Source organism: Vigna umbellata, chromosome 5 (genome assembly GCF_029865625.1).
Source record: "Vigna umbellata cultivar VRB3 chromosome 5, Vumbellata_1.0, whole genome shotgun sequence".
NCBI lineage: Eukaryota > Viridiplantae > Streptophyta > Magnoliopsida > Fabales > Fabaceae > Vigna > Vigna umbellata.
In genome coordinates, this window is record NC_142169.1 from 53995618 (window position 1) to 54011221 (window position 15604).

A 15604-nucleotide genomic window follows, 5' to 3' on the forward strand; every position below is an offset into this window, starting at 1 on the left:
AGTAATAATTTTATAATATTATATTGCATTTGCCAAACATACATTATGTTTGCAAAAGAAAAAAAAAACTTTATTCGGAAAATAGCGATATGCAATATTAATAAAATGCGTAAAGAAGGAATAAAGTTTAATATGTTTTTAATGGATATAAATTTGAAATATATTTTTATTTTAAACATTAATATATTTTGATTCTAACATTTAAAGATAAATATATATAATTTTTTTAATCTGACAATTATAAGAACTAAAAAATAAAATATTATGATTTATAAGTGTTTTAAATTAACAACATTATATTATTTAATGTTAAAATAATTTGATTATATAAATGGAATTTTATAAGCGTGTCTTATTATATAAAACACTTACTATCATTCAAGAATATTTTCTCTAGACTTTCTCTTTCTTTTCTTTAAGTTTTCTAGCTCTTGATTTATCTCTTTGATGATCAAAATATATCTAGACGATCACCACAGTGAGGTCTACAACTTCATTCGATCAGTTTTCCTAAAATAGTAAGTTAGTTTCTACTATTTTCTTTGATCGGCTTTATTTTCCTTGCATGCTAGCTCTCTTTCGCTCATGTGAAGTCTGAGTCTTCTATAAGACTCTTTGTTAATCAATGCTTCTAACGGTAGTGCCATCAAAATGGGTTGAGACCCGTGAGCCAACCCAGCTCATCACGGGTTTGAGCCAGGTTGGGTTGAAAAAAACTGCAAAATTTTTTATGCGAGCCAATTTTGATCTGGCTCACTAAGAATCCGACTCACACGGGTTGAACCCATGGTGGGTTGGGTTGACTCACCAATCCACCTATTTTTTTAATTAAATTAAATTAATTATTCAAATCCTATTTTTTTATTGAAATCAAATTAATTAAATTAATTATTCAAAATGCACAACCTTTACTTAGCAATAGAGCCCTTCGCGCTTCTGTCTTTCCAAAAGTTTCCCTCTGCAAATAAAACCCTAAGATTATAGATTGGATAATATTATAGATGGAGATAAAGAAGAAGATGCTTCAAGAGAGCATAATACTGTGAATTTATCTATTCATGACTCCAATTTAATAGATGGATAATATTATAGATTGGATAATTCAGGAATATATCATTTGTTTTATCTTGCTTTTAGACTTATCTACAAGCAAGCATGACAATTTTATCTTGTGCTATATATTTTTGTTAACAACTATATGTAGTTTCTTGGTCAAACGGTTGTGTATATCTCATTAAACTAAATTGGCAAAATTTTATACTTGATAACTTATAATATATATATATATATATATATATATATATATATATATATATATATATATATATATATATATATATATATAACAATATATTTCTTTTGTTTCATTTTCTTTTATATCAATTGGTCCAATTATTACTCTTTCAATTTGATCGATCAAAGTAACATGTTATAAGAATCTGAGAAGAAGAGGGTGAAAAAAAGTTAATTAAGTCAGCCAATGAGAAAACCCGTTTAACCCACCAACCCGTGGTGGGTCGAGTCGGGTTCGAATTTTTTCAGCTCGCTAATAAATGAGTCGGGTTGAGTTGACTCACTAAGTGGCCAACCCGTGATGGGTCGGACCGGGTTACCCGTTTTGACAGCTCTATCTAACGGTATACCGTGATTACGTTTCTATGGATTGTAGGTGCATATAAAGTTCTTTGAGCTGATGATCGTCTAAGCTCTTGTAGAGCAGTTTGGTCCTCTATAAGTATGTATCTATGCTTAATCATGTTGTGAGACTGATGTTTGAGATAATAGGTGATTGCTTGAGATGATTATTTAGTAATAGTCTTGGTTTGATGTATAAAATTGGGATTATTGCTGAATGGTTTATGTGAATGATTGTGAATTGGTACTTGTATGATAATTTGAATGTTGTTGTTTTAGAGTGTAAATTGTATAAAATTGATCTAATATTGGGAAGTAGAGAGTAGGCTAAGTTATAGGTTGGTTTTTTGGTTTAAAAAGAGGGTTTTGATAGGCGAAAAGTTGAGTTAATGGTCAAATTAGAGAAACTAAGTATTAGGGTCTGTTTTATAGTCATTTGAAACTTGTTTAAGCTTTGAGTTAAGTGAAATATGATGTAGAATTGGTTGGTAGTTGATAGGTTAAGTTTTTTATGATTTTTAATTCATTTTTGGGTTTTGACTTGTGAAATTCTATGGTCGAGGGTTTGTGTTAAAGTAGAGGCTTTGGGATCCATTGTTGGGTTAATTCTGACTTGTTTAGATCCTTAGGTTTCCAAGTTCTGTGTTAGAAAGTGTGGAATTGAGTTTAGAAACTTTTGAGTTGTTGAGTTGGTTTAATGCACCTAGTTGTTGGTCTAATTAGTAAAGTGGTATTTCATTTTAACCATAAATATGTTTCAACATCAATTCTAGTGATTAAGGAACCTATTTGATATGTTGGATGAGTCACAGGTGCAACCAAACTAGAAAAATCATGTTAAATGTCAAAACTGACAGGGATATTATCTTACTTGATAATCAATTATTTCAGTCAGAATATTATCTTTTGTTCAAAACTCTCTGGAATGATTGGTTATCACACATGATAATCAATTATTTCATTTAGAAGGTTGCCTTTGCATGATTTTTCTCTTTGAATGATTTAGAAGGTTGCCTTTGCTTTGGATTCCTTATTTGGTGAGTTAATTTATAAATTTGATATACTTAATTTATTTGAATAGATAAATATTTAAGGTTTGTGAACATGTTTATGTGTATGCTTATGGTTGATAGATATGATGTATGATATATGATGATGATGATGATGAGTATGTCTTGACCATGTGCATGGTAGATGGACGTAATTCATGACTCTCGTGGAAAGATTCAATGATGGAGCTCTGTAGTGTATGTATTATTGTAGGAGCTCAATTTTGATTGTTATCATAACACTCTAATGGTCATCCATTCTCAAGTAGAGCGGGGGTCATGTGGTGAGAGTATCAGGAGGTCCTAATATGGGGTCTTACCTAAGCAAAGAGTTTTTTAACAGACTAATCTTGTGTGGTAGCTTGGGATGAGCCAGCTATTCCACCATTACATGTGTACAAGTGTCATAGCTCGACAATAACACATGTATTCAATTTTTGAGTCTAGATGTCTTACCTGTTTAGGTGTTATGTTACTTTGTGAATGTTAAGTATTCGTCTTTTGATATTAACTTACCCTTTCATTTTTGTTTGTTTGTGTATATTTGTTTTCTCTTTTGTAATAATCACCTTAAATAGTGTGAGCTTAGGAGGACTTCTTCTAGTTGTTCCAAAGCAGAGAGCAAGCAAAACATCATTCTTAGGTTTTAATTCTCCATGTGTAAGTTTTTAACTTTAAAAATCTCAAATTTCTTGTACATTATCATATTTGTAACACTTATTTTAATAGTTTTATATCAGTAAAATAAGATGTTACAATAATTTTAATGTTTTTTTATATATTGAACAACCATTCTAATTTAACATTTAAACTTAATCATGTATGATGAATAACGGTTTTAAATGTTATTTGACATGTTAATATAATTTAATGTAATAGAATTAAAAAATTATATTTATTTAATTGTTAAGTTTGAGAAACAAACTATATCTTAAAAAATTAAGAAAGTTTAATTTTGTATAAAAGTTTAAGATTAAAATCATATTTAATATTTTATAACAAATATGATTTTTGTAAAAAAAAATATATAAATAATATGTATTAAATAAAATTTGAGTAAAATAATAAAACAATTATATGAAACAAAATATATATTCCAAATACATCCTAATAGTAATAATATTAGTTTAGGTGAATGAAAAGAGATTCTTTTATGTGATGAAAAGAGAAAAGGACTAATTACCAACTAGATCTGAAATGCAATACGCAATGACTCCACAGCATGCAATATTTTAGTTACATTTGTGTAGCATCCACACACAATTGGATCGTATTATTTTTTTTATTAATAATAAAAAAAATATTTAAAATTAAAAAGTATTTGAAATATTCCGATCCTTTACACAGTTAAAAAAACAAGACAAAAACATAGCAGCAAATTTCTGCCTCAAAAGTTATTGCAGGACACAAGAGTCTAAAACATTCCAAATGTATTGAGTAACCAAAATTATCATGCTTAAGTACAACAATAAATATTATATATATATATTTTATCTAGTTTTCTTAATACTTAGCCTCCTAAATTTAAGGTAAACATAGAAAGAAAACTTTATAGAAAAAAGATTAGGGTAATAATATTATAATCAAAATTGTATTAATAAAAGAAACTTTTTTATTTCTGACTTTACTTAATAAGCTCAAAAGTAAAAGCTCTACCTAATACTAGTAATATATAAAGTGTTGAATTTATTTTACATTTACTATAAACGAAGTTGAAATAGTACATATAAGTAAAACCTTTTTTTTTTTAATTTTCAGATTTTGGAATTGAGTATGACTTAAAATATGTATATTGTATTATACAAGTTGTTGGATTTATGGAATAATTATGAGATAATTTAAAGACTTGAAAGTATATAAATTTGTTTCAAACTTGTAATCTTTAAAGTGGATATTTGTGAACTAAATGTAATTTTAGTGAATATCTAAATGAGAAATTATTCTTACTTTTATGGTTTTTTATTTTGTGTATCATTAGTATATAAAATAGGGTTTTACTTACATCAATGACTAAATTACGTCATACATGAACTAACATAAATATAACTCACATAAAATAAAACACCTTCTATGTGAATTTTTTACATGATTTAATTAATATAAAAGTTTTTGTGTTTTTTAAGTTTGGTTTTTTTTAGCAATAAATTAAAAAATATACCCAAACAAAATTTCAATAAAATATTTATACAGTGTAAAATAAAATATTTATAACTAAAATTTCAATAAACTATATAATGTAACTTAAACTACTTAATATTACGAATAAGAACAAAATATTAAGTATTTAAATAATATTTAATAAAACTTAACTCTTATTTATATTGGAGAAGATAAATTATTTATTTTTTTTATCGAGATGATATTCACTTGACATAATAAAGTCTTGTTTTTGAAAAACTGAAACATTTGACTAGTCTTCACATTTTATTTTATAAATCTTAAATCTTAAATCCTAGCCTTAAATGCAAAATCGGGAATATACACTTAAATTATGACCTTTATATGCTGCATTCAGTGACCATATTAAAATGAATCCTATTGTCTATTACACAATCTAACCGATGTATATAATAAAAGGTTCACTTTTTCTTCTTCTACTAAAGATATTTATACCAATCACAATTTTAATCAAATAAAATATACATATAAAGTAAAAATTATACTTTAAAATGTGTCTTGAGAAAATGTTAAACTTACTTTATAATCAACTTTACTTTTTTATTTTATTAATAAGTTTGTTGTACAATGAAGGGAATCTGTTTTTATTAAAAAATAATTAATTAGCAATTTTTTTAAGTGGAATCGAGATTACGTGACTTTAACATCAAACTCTAAAAAATCTTTAAACTATTATAACAATTTAAAGTTACGAATTACTTAAAAAAAATACTCAAATATTTAAGTCAATAGAGAATTGTTTGATAATTAAAGTCAATTATTAACAGTATAACAAAAATGATTATCTACCTCTTTCTTTATGTATTTATAAGTTTCAAAAAAAATTAATTAACATCAATCAAATTACAATTATATAGTTGATAAACATACTTTATTTATAAACATGTTTAATTTATAAATAACTCAGTTACTTATATATGGTCATTACTTTTCCACTAAAAATTGTTTGATTTTCGAAAATCAATCATGAGTACGAAAAATTGACCACCCAATCAATTACTGACCATCGTACATTACAAAGTATATATATTTGAAACCATTTAAACCATTTATTCAGTCTAAATTATAATTTTAGACAATTTATAACATTTACTCCTATGAACTAAATTAATTAAAATCATATAATTTTAAAGCTTCGAACATAAATGAAACATTCTGCTTCAACATGAACAATGACTAAACGCCAAATCAAAAGAGACATTTATCCATTGTTATCATAAAAATCCTGAAATGAACCATGAATTTAATTTAAACAACAAATAGAGGTATGGAAACATAAGCTTGAATAACATAATTAAACCATGTATATTTTTTAATAGAGCTAATTTTATTTATGCTATCCCATCACACGTTGAATTTCTTTTTCTTGACACAGAAGCCATGGGCCTTCTTTCCTCTGAACAAAAACAACACTTTGGAATTATTAAGAAGAAAGAACACATCCATGAATGAATCTACCAACACACAATAAGAAAAGGAGATTGTCGGTGTTGCATGTTTTTGCAACATCACATGCTCCACTCAATCCACCCTACACGTGGCATCTCCTGCACCGTTCGGCCAGCTATGTTTAGTACCACTTTCACCCTCACTTTGATTTTCCAATATTGCCCTCCTCATTCGCTTTATCTACAGTCTCTGCCATTCCTTTTTCAACGACTGATATTCATCTATGCATGGTCGGGTTTTTGTTGGTCAAATATCAACGTGGCCTATGGTCATGATTATGCCATAAGCTAAGTACTAGTAGCCAATCATATTCACTTTACGAAATACTCCCAAAAAAAGTAAGAACTTTCAGCTTTACAGTGAGTGATTTGTTGTCCTTTTCATTCAAATTTATATTCATTTTCACTTAATTATTTTCATTTTAAGTTTTAAATGCCAATTAAATCTATCAAATATTCTAAATATATATTTTAGTTTCTCAATTTTAATGACAATAATTGATTAAAAATATCACAAATTTATAATTTTTTATTATTCATAAGTTAAAATTTATTCACATAATATTACATTATTTATATTAGTTTCGCATAGTTTAAAAATCGAATAAGTAAATTAATTTAGATATTTTTTTTCTTCTTTCACTATTTTATATAAATTTTAAAGAAAAAAATGAGATAGAGTTTCAATATCTAAAATAAATAATATCTTAAAACTGTTCAAATCTTACAATAATTTAATATTTTTATAATAAAATACTTTATAATAAAATGTCGAGTTTATAGCTATACCTTTGTAATAAAATGTTGGAATAATGCATGTTTTACATCAAAGTATTACTACTAATGGATATTTCCATTTCCATTTAAGTTGAGTGATTATAATGTTTTAATTATGATATCAATATGATGTGTAAGTTTAGTTGTATTTTATTTGAAAGTTATATTTTTATGTGATATAATATAAGTAATTTTCTTAGCTAGTGAATTACAAATATAAATCACTCATTATTGTTTGAATAAATATAAAATTAATTTATATTTTTATAATTACTATAATATAATATGTATAAGTGATATCAAATTTATTAAATAAAATCATCAAGAAATCATCGTATTCAAAGTATTATTTATTTTAGAGTTGGAAATTCCATCATAAGTTTATTTTTTAAAAATATCTCAAAAGATTAATGAAGAAAAGTATATAATTAAATTAAATTATCTTTCTTAATTCTAAAATAATATGAGACTCTTAAACATGAAAAAAAAATAAAAACACACATATAATATATATATATATATATATATCTATATATATATATATATATATATATATATATATATATATCTATATATATATTTTGTAATATTAATGAGATTAATTCTTTAAGAAGTGTGTACAAAGATAAACATGATCATTTATATATGACGTGACGAAAAATATTTATACATTTGTATGAATTATCTAAGAAATAAGAAGACAAGGACAAATTTTTAAAGAAACTTTCTATGAAACATATATTACTTTTAGTATGGGACATATTTAAAATAAATATTTTAAAAAATGTCATATATTATAAAATAAATAATTTGTTAAAATATAGTTCATATTTTTGCATTTTGATAAGAATTATTCGATTATATTTTAAAATATATGATATGCTAAATGTAACATCCCAACTTAGTAGTGTAAAACCACTAAAATAAGATATATAAAAATGATAATTTATCAACGAAACTTGAAATTTCTTAAAGAAGAAATATCTACACCTGAAGAATTACAGAAGCTATCTATACCGCTGCAACTCCCTCACTAAAGACATACAACACAAAAAGCAAGGGTAAGTTAGATTATAACAATTAATGATGTATTAATACAAGTTAACATTCACACAATAACTTATAGAACAACAAATCAAACAAATACTTTATGCATGACAACCCTTTGACTTGACCATCCAGATTAGTATGAATATCGAGTTATGACAGTTTGTGCACTTGTTGTGGTGAAACAGCTGGCCCACTCCAAGCTATCACACAAGATTAGTCCGTTATCACTCGCCTTAGGCCAAGGCAAAGTCCCTAGACTAGGACCTTTTGTTATTCTTACGACATGCCTCACCCTTCTCTAATTGAGAATGGGTGACCATTAAAATATCAAGATGAACTTCAAGACTGAACTTCTCATATTCATACTTACAATACTTGAAACCATCATTGAGAAGTTTCTCATTGGAACTCTCTTCCATACCTTGAAACCATTGAGATCACTTCACATTCACATAGTATACCAATACATGAGACTATCAATCATACATTAAAGAAATAGAAACACCCATACAAGTCAATAAAAATCACACAATAACACAATTTCTTCATGGCATCTAAGTACTCATATTTAGGTAAGGAAAACATCTCTGAAACCCTCACCAACAACTTTAAAAGGATCCAAAACCCCAAAAACGACCTAAAAAAACCAAATTCTGCTAAGTTGTGCCCAACGCTCCAAAAAGGGCGCCTGGGCGCCAAATCCCTGGAACAAGGGCGCTTAGGGGGTGTCCAAGCGAATACTTCTCGCAAAAACGTCCAGAGGCCCCTTAGAAGGCACCTAACGCTGCACTAGGTTCTAAAATTAACCTATTTTGACTTTGATGACCCTACATACAAGTTTAAATGATTCCTAACTACTCTTAGACCCTGAGAAACATATAAAATCAGACCTCTAACTTGAATTGACCACTTCAAACCCAAATTGACTTATGAAAACCCAAATTCACTCCTATAAGCTACCGAAACTCAAATCTACTACTTTGAACACCTATTTTCTACAACTAACAACTGGAACAAGTTCTAATGGACTCAATAACCTACCATAAACCATCAAATTCAACACATACTCACTCCTTTAGAAATTCACTACTCAAAATCCCTTTAATTGTACTCAAAATCATGCAACACAACCTCACTAACTCTCTAATGCATTATACACCAGATTTTACTGGATTAGCCACTCTTACAAGTCCTGATAGAATTTAAACAAGTTTGTAAATCATCAGCCAAAACTTCTAATATAGAATCTCACTTGTAAAACTTCAATTTAGACCAAAAACACCTAAGAACTCACCCCAAGATGACACCAACTGTTACACACCAGATTTTTATCATTTCAATGCTTAAACAAGTCACAATACAACTAATACCAAACCCCCAATGCCCCAAACCAGTTTACAACCCTTACCTCACAATTCCACTACTCAAAATCTCACTTTTACACTAAAAACACTACAAACTCACCGAAGAATTACCATTTTGTTTCCTAACGGATTTTAATCAAATAACACCTCTAACAAGACTTAAATTATATCATGACAACACCTAGACATTTACTTTCTTATCTCAACCTCTCTTTCTCAAACTCACTCATCCAACCCCCCCCCCCCCCCTTTTTAGACTTAAAACTCAAGAATTTGACCAACCTTCACTTCAAACCACTTAAATTTAGTTTTAAACCATCAAACCACTTCACCATACACAATTATAACATCAAAAACATTATAATTACACAATGTCTAACATTCAAACTAGTCATATAATACTTGATCATCACCTATAGACCAAACATATTAGTGCAAACATACAATTTTACTTAATTCATGTTATCATACACAAAAAAGTTTACTTTTGAAAATACAAATAGAATTCTAAGCATATGTCTAGCTTTCCTTACCTTTTTTTACATGCAAAGATAGATTTACATGTAAGACCAAAGAATGAGAAAAAAGGGTAAAAACTTACTTACTCTATTACTGAAATTGATTAGTGGATAATGAAGACAATTTAGCGGTGATCATGTAGGAACTTCCTGATCGTCAAAGAAATAATTAGAGAGTAAAAAAGTGTAGAGAGAAGGTAGAGATAATTTAGAGAACAAGTTCTAGAGAGATGAAATGTTTTTAAGTAATGAGACCACCATATGAAATTTTATTTATTTTATCGAGTTATTTTAAAATAAAATAATCGATCTCATTCTAAAACATCTATCTATTTTAATGCTCTAATTTCTAGGTTCTTACACTAAAATTATAATATATATATATATATATATATATATATATATATATATATATTGAGAATATTATATATTAAGTTAAAACAAAATAATTTAATTATATTTTTTAAAGTTGAATTTCAAAACAAATAATTGTCTTAATAATAATGTTATCTTTGAGGATATATATATATATATATATATATATATATATATATATATATATATATATATATATATATATATATATATATATATATAATATGAGATGTATTTTTACAACTATGATAAATCTGATCACCTAAATTAATGAATTAATTTAGGTATGATGTGACAAACTAAAAAATATTTACATTTGTTATTTAAGAAAACAAAGACAAAATTTTAAGAGATTATTTTGGATCATGTGTTATTTTATAGGGCGACATAATTATAATAAATTATAATATTTTGATAGAATTTCATACTCTTGTTTCTTAATGAACAATAATTCAATTCTAATTTAAGATATATGATATCCTAAAATCATTATAAGATTGATATGTATGTATATAGTATATATATATTTTTTAAAAGTAAGATATCTCTCTCTCTCTCTCTCTATATATATATATATATATATATATATATATATATATATCACTAGAAATATTAGTCTTTTTTTATGTTATTAAGTATAATCTTTACATATTAGTGAACAATGATGTAATTCTAATTTATGATATATAATATACTAAAAATATTATTAGTTTGATACATTATTAAGGATGATTAATTTAAATTAATTGGTAGGAGAGGAACTTAGAAGATGTGTATAATTTTATTTGAAACATTATTTACACATATTTGTACATATGTGTACACATATGTGCACACATGTGTGCACATATGTGCACACATGTGTGCACATATGTGCACACATATATACACATATGTATACATATGTATATATATATAGATATATATATATTTGATATAAAAAATGTTAATTTTATATTATCACTATATATCGAAAAAATGGTTAATTCTTGTGCAATATGTTCCTATTTTAACCTTGTACATGCTTTTACGGTAATTAGATACACAATATTAATAAACTTTGTGGAAGTAAATAATTTATTTTTAACTTTAATTACAATATGTTTATATATTAAAATATTAATTAAGATAAATAGAAATATAAATGACATAGCTAAAATGTTGTCTTTGTAACAACACTGTTAAAATGATTAATTATGAAGAATAATAATTAAAATAAAACACAAAAAGTAAGAAATAGTTAATTTATTCTTTCTCCAGTGAATAAAGAACTGCTGAAGTCGCGTGACATGCTGCCACAGTTTGCTTTACTCCAATCCAACAGAATCTTCTAGAACCTCCCCACGCACACATACAAACACACCTTTTCTACATATTAATTTAAAATTAAAACAATAAAATTTAAAAAACTTTCAGAAACACAATTTTTTACTCGTATAACAATAATCCCAAACAAATTGTGTAATATATATTTTTTTATTTCTCTTCGAATAAAAAATAGATCCTTCCCTATCTTTACTCCAGCTTTCTCTTAATGAAAAAAATCAGAACCGTTGATTATGTTCCCCCTTCTTCATTTCCACTGTATATTAGACAATACAGGGATCAGATCTCACAGTGTTTTGACTGGAGAAAATACTTGCTGTAGAGAATAGTTATATTTATATTTTCTGAAAAAAAAAACATTGGTAAAAATAGACAGAGTTTGTTATTACTGTGTCAAAGAATGGCACAAACAGTAATAATCTGATACTCGATGCCCTATTTTCTCCGCTCTTCTTATTAGTACCTCTGTAACTCTCTTCTTCACACTTCACTCTTCACTCTGTTCTCTGACGCCGCCAGATCTCAGATTCTCACACTCTTCACAATGCACCATCACCCCCGTCCGGCCATGCTGCCGGTTCTCGCGGCGGCGTTCCTCCTCCTCGCCACCCTTTCCCAAGCGCACAACATCACGCGCATTCTCGCCCAGCACCCGGAGTTCTCCACCTTCAACCACTACCTCACCCTCACGCACCTCGCCCCCGAAATCAACGGAAGAACCACCATCACCGTCTGCGCCGTCGACAACTCCGCCATGGACGACCTCCTCTCCAAACACCCCTCCATCTACACCGTCAAAAACATCCTCTCCCTCCACGTCCTCCTCGACTACTTCGGCGCCAAGAAGCTCCACCAGATCACTAACGGCACAGCGCTAGCTGCCACAATGTACCAGGCCACCGGCACCGCCCCGGGCTCAGCCGGCTTCGTCAACATCACCGACCTCCACGGCGGTAAGGTCGCATTCGGCGCCGAAAACAACGACGGAACCCTGACCTCCACCTTCGTGAAATCCGTGGAAGAAATCCCTTACAACATCTCCGTTATCCAGATCAGCAAAATTCTACCCTCGGCTGCAGCGGAAGCCCCTGCACCTGCGCCGGCGCAGCAAAACCTCACCAGCATTATGTCCAAACACGGTTGCAAAGTCTTTGCCGACACTCTTTCTAACTTTAGCGACGCACTTTCCACCTTCAACGACAACCTCGACGGTGGATTAACTGTTTTCTGCCCCCTCGACGACGCCTTCAAAGCGTTCCTCCCCAAATTCAAAAACCTAACCGCTTCTGGCAAACTCGCGCTTCTCGAATTCCATGGCGTGCCGGTGTACCAATCCCTTGCTACGCTGAAATCGAACAATGGACTTCAGAACACCTTGGCCACCGACGGAGCTAACAAATTCGATTTCACAGTACAAAACGACGGCGAAGATGTCACTCTCAAGACGAGGCTCACCACGGCGAAGATCACCAACACCATAATCGATGAACAGCCTCTCGCGGTTTTCGCCATCAGTAAGGTGCTTCTCCCTAAGGAGTTATTCAAGGGTGAGGCGCTTGCTCCGGCGCCTGCGCCGGAGCCTTCTGCTGCCGACGCTCCTGCGCCAGCGAAGAAGGGGAAGAAGAAGAAGAAGGCTGCCGATGCACCTGCTGCGGATGCGAATTCCGACGCGCCGGCGGACTCACCCGGGGACGCCGCCGATGACACCGCTGACGACAGTAACGGCGCCGTTAGCGGCGGGAGTTATGGTAATGTTGTTGTTGCCTTGGGTTTGGTTTTGGGGTTATCGTTAGTGCTGTGATGTGACCTTGTTTTAAAAAAAAAAGGGGTTTTTAGGATTTTCTTTTTCTCTTTTGTTTTTGAAGGTAGGAAATAAGGGGATTCGAAGTGGTACCCCTTTTTTTCTATCCTTTTTTTTTTGTGTGTTTTAATATTTTTATTTGATTATTATTGTATTTCATATTGTTGTAATTTTGGTGATGAGAGAATGGAAAATTGATAGATTGTTATGAATGTTACAACGTCAACATTCGTTTACTTTTGTCCAAGGAGCATGATATATGGTGGCGTTATTCACGATAATGTAGATGTTCAATGTTCATCCTTATAGATTTAGGACGATAACGGAGGCTTTTTCTCATGATAAGTCAATGTTTGAACTGTTAACTTCTGTTTGTTCAAATAACATTTGGGATGTCGGTGTAAGTTAGTGTTTTCTTAATGAACGTTTCGGCTATTGATTCAGTTTTTTAATGTAAAGTAATTGAATCGTGTTGTTTAATTTGACCTTAAATTTATTTTTTTTAAACTAATTTGCTACCGTTGAGTGCTTTTTGGGTTTTTTAATAAGATTAGATGAAATAATGTGATTGAGTGAAGCAAAGAGTGAAACCGACACCAAACGTTGTATAGGTTTTTAATCGTAGTTGGATAGTGAGTAGAATTGAAGTGGTGTGGAGAAGGACAAAGGGTGGATCATTTGGCCATGCATATTTTTTTGTCTTTATTGTGTTTGGTGCGACATTTAAATTGGTTGTAGCAGTGGCTTGTGGTTATTGTATTTGAAATTTAAATTGGTTGTAAGAATAAGCCTCTCTACTATAGGAGTAGTAGTTTTCAGAAGTCACAGTTTAAAATTCAAGAGTTGTAGTTGAATCGGTAAGAAATTTCAGTGAATTTACTAGGACGTAGTACTGTGCAGAAAGTCGAATCTATGTGGTGCAATGCAATTTCTCTACCGAAAGTTGACACAGTGAAGTGATTGATAAATTGAATGGTAGATGTGTTTACTCGTGACTATTTATGGATTTAGACAATCTGCAACGCTAATTTGAAACACAGAAGTCATTCATAAAGTTGATGCTGAATTAAACATACAGTTAGTGAATGTTTGGGTTCTGAAGCTTGTGTTGAAGAAACAAACAGAGCTTAATGTGAGTTAATAAAGTTGCTTTGTTTGGTAAGGAAGCACATGAGAGAGTGAGTGTGTGTTGGCCTGAAATGGGAAGTTAGAAGTGTACTTTACTCCTTTTGCAACTTCTCCTTAAACATTCTGACTGGTCCTCACACATGAGAGCTACTATATATAAAAGAGAAGGGCTTTTCCAGTGCAAATGACGCGGCCACTCACTGACAGTAAGACCACAACGTGAATTGTTCCTTCGCTTCTTCTTTTTTTCTTTCCAATGAGTACAATGTGCAGTGTGCAGTAGCTTTTGAGGGCTTGTCTCTCAAGTGGCTCTTATTTCTTCATTTCTCAAGTTATTGTCTAATGACTAAAAAACATTGTATATTATAACCATCGATACACTTAACCTAAAATATTATACATCAATATTTACAATTTAAATTATTAATTCATGCTATAAGTGTAATAGAAAGCAGTAAAACAAGAAGAATTATAAAAGTGACAGCCATAGGGATGATGATGAGGGGTGCACTACACAATCCGACATGTATGTCCTTAAGAATTTTTTTACGAAACTGAATATTTTGGTTTATTGGCTCGTCGGCATAATCTGCACATCAACAATTATGGGATAAGGCAAATAGACTCTGTTTCGGTGTGAATTGTGAGACCGAGACACTAACCTTCGACTGGTGCGCTTCGCTTGTCTGCTTCCAGTTTGGACCGATCGGTCACCTTCAATATTGTCCGCTCGGTCAACTTCAATCTTGCCAGCTCAGTTGTAAAAGAGGGGAGGTACCTGCAAAAGGCACTCCGACGCTCAAGTTAAGAGCGGTTGTATGAACTGTTTGTTACAGTTAAATATTGAAGTCCTAATAGGACGCAAATAGGACATATTGTAGTATGAGTTGAATCTGGCTTTACCTCACCTAAACCCTTATTTATAGAGTTTAAAGGAATCTAAATTAATTTACCT

At 30.2% G+C, this 15604-nt stretch overlaps 1 protein-coding gene across 1 annotated transcript; it reads left to right on the top strand.

Annotated features, from left to right (window-relative positions):
• The first annotated feature begins 12193 nt into the window (after positions 1–12193).
• On the top strand, positions 12194–13757 carry FLA1 (FASCICLIN-like arabinogalactan 1). Its single transcript, XM_047316459.2, has one exon. It carries the CDS (start codon positions 12265–12267, stop codon positions 13519–13521), a length of 1257 nt encoding a protein of 418 aa, XP_047172415.2. The 5' UTR covers positions 12194–12264; the 3' UTR covers positions 13522–13757.
• The last annotated feature ends 1847 nt before the right edge of the window (positions 13758–15604 follow it).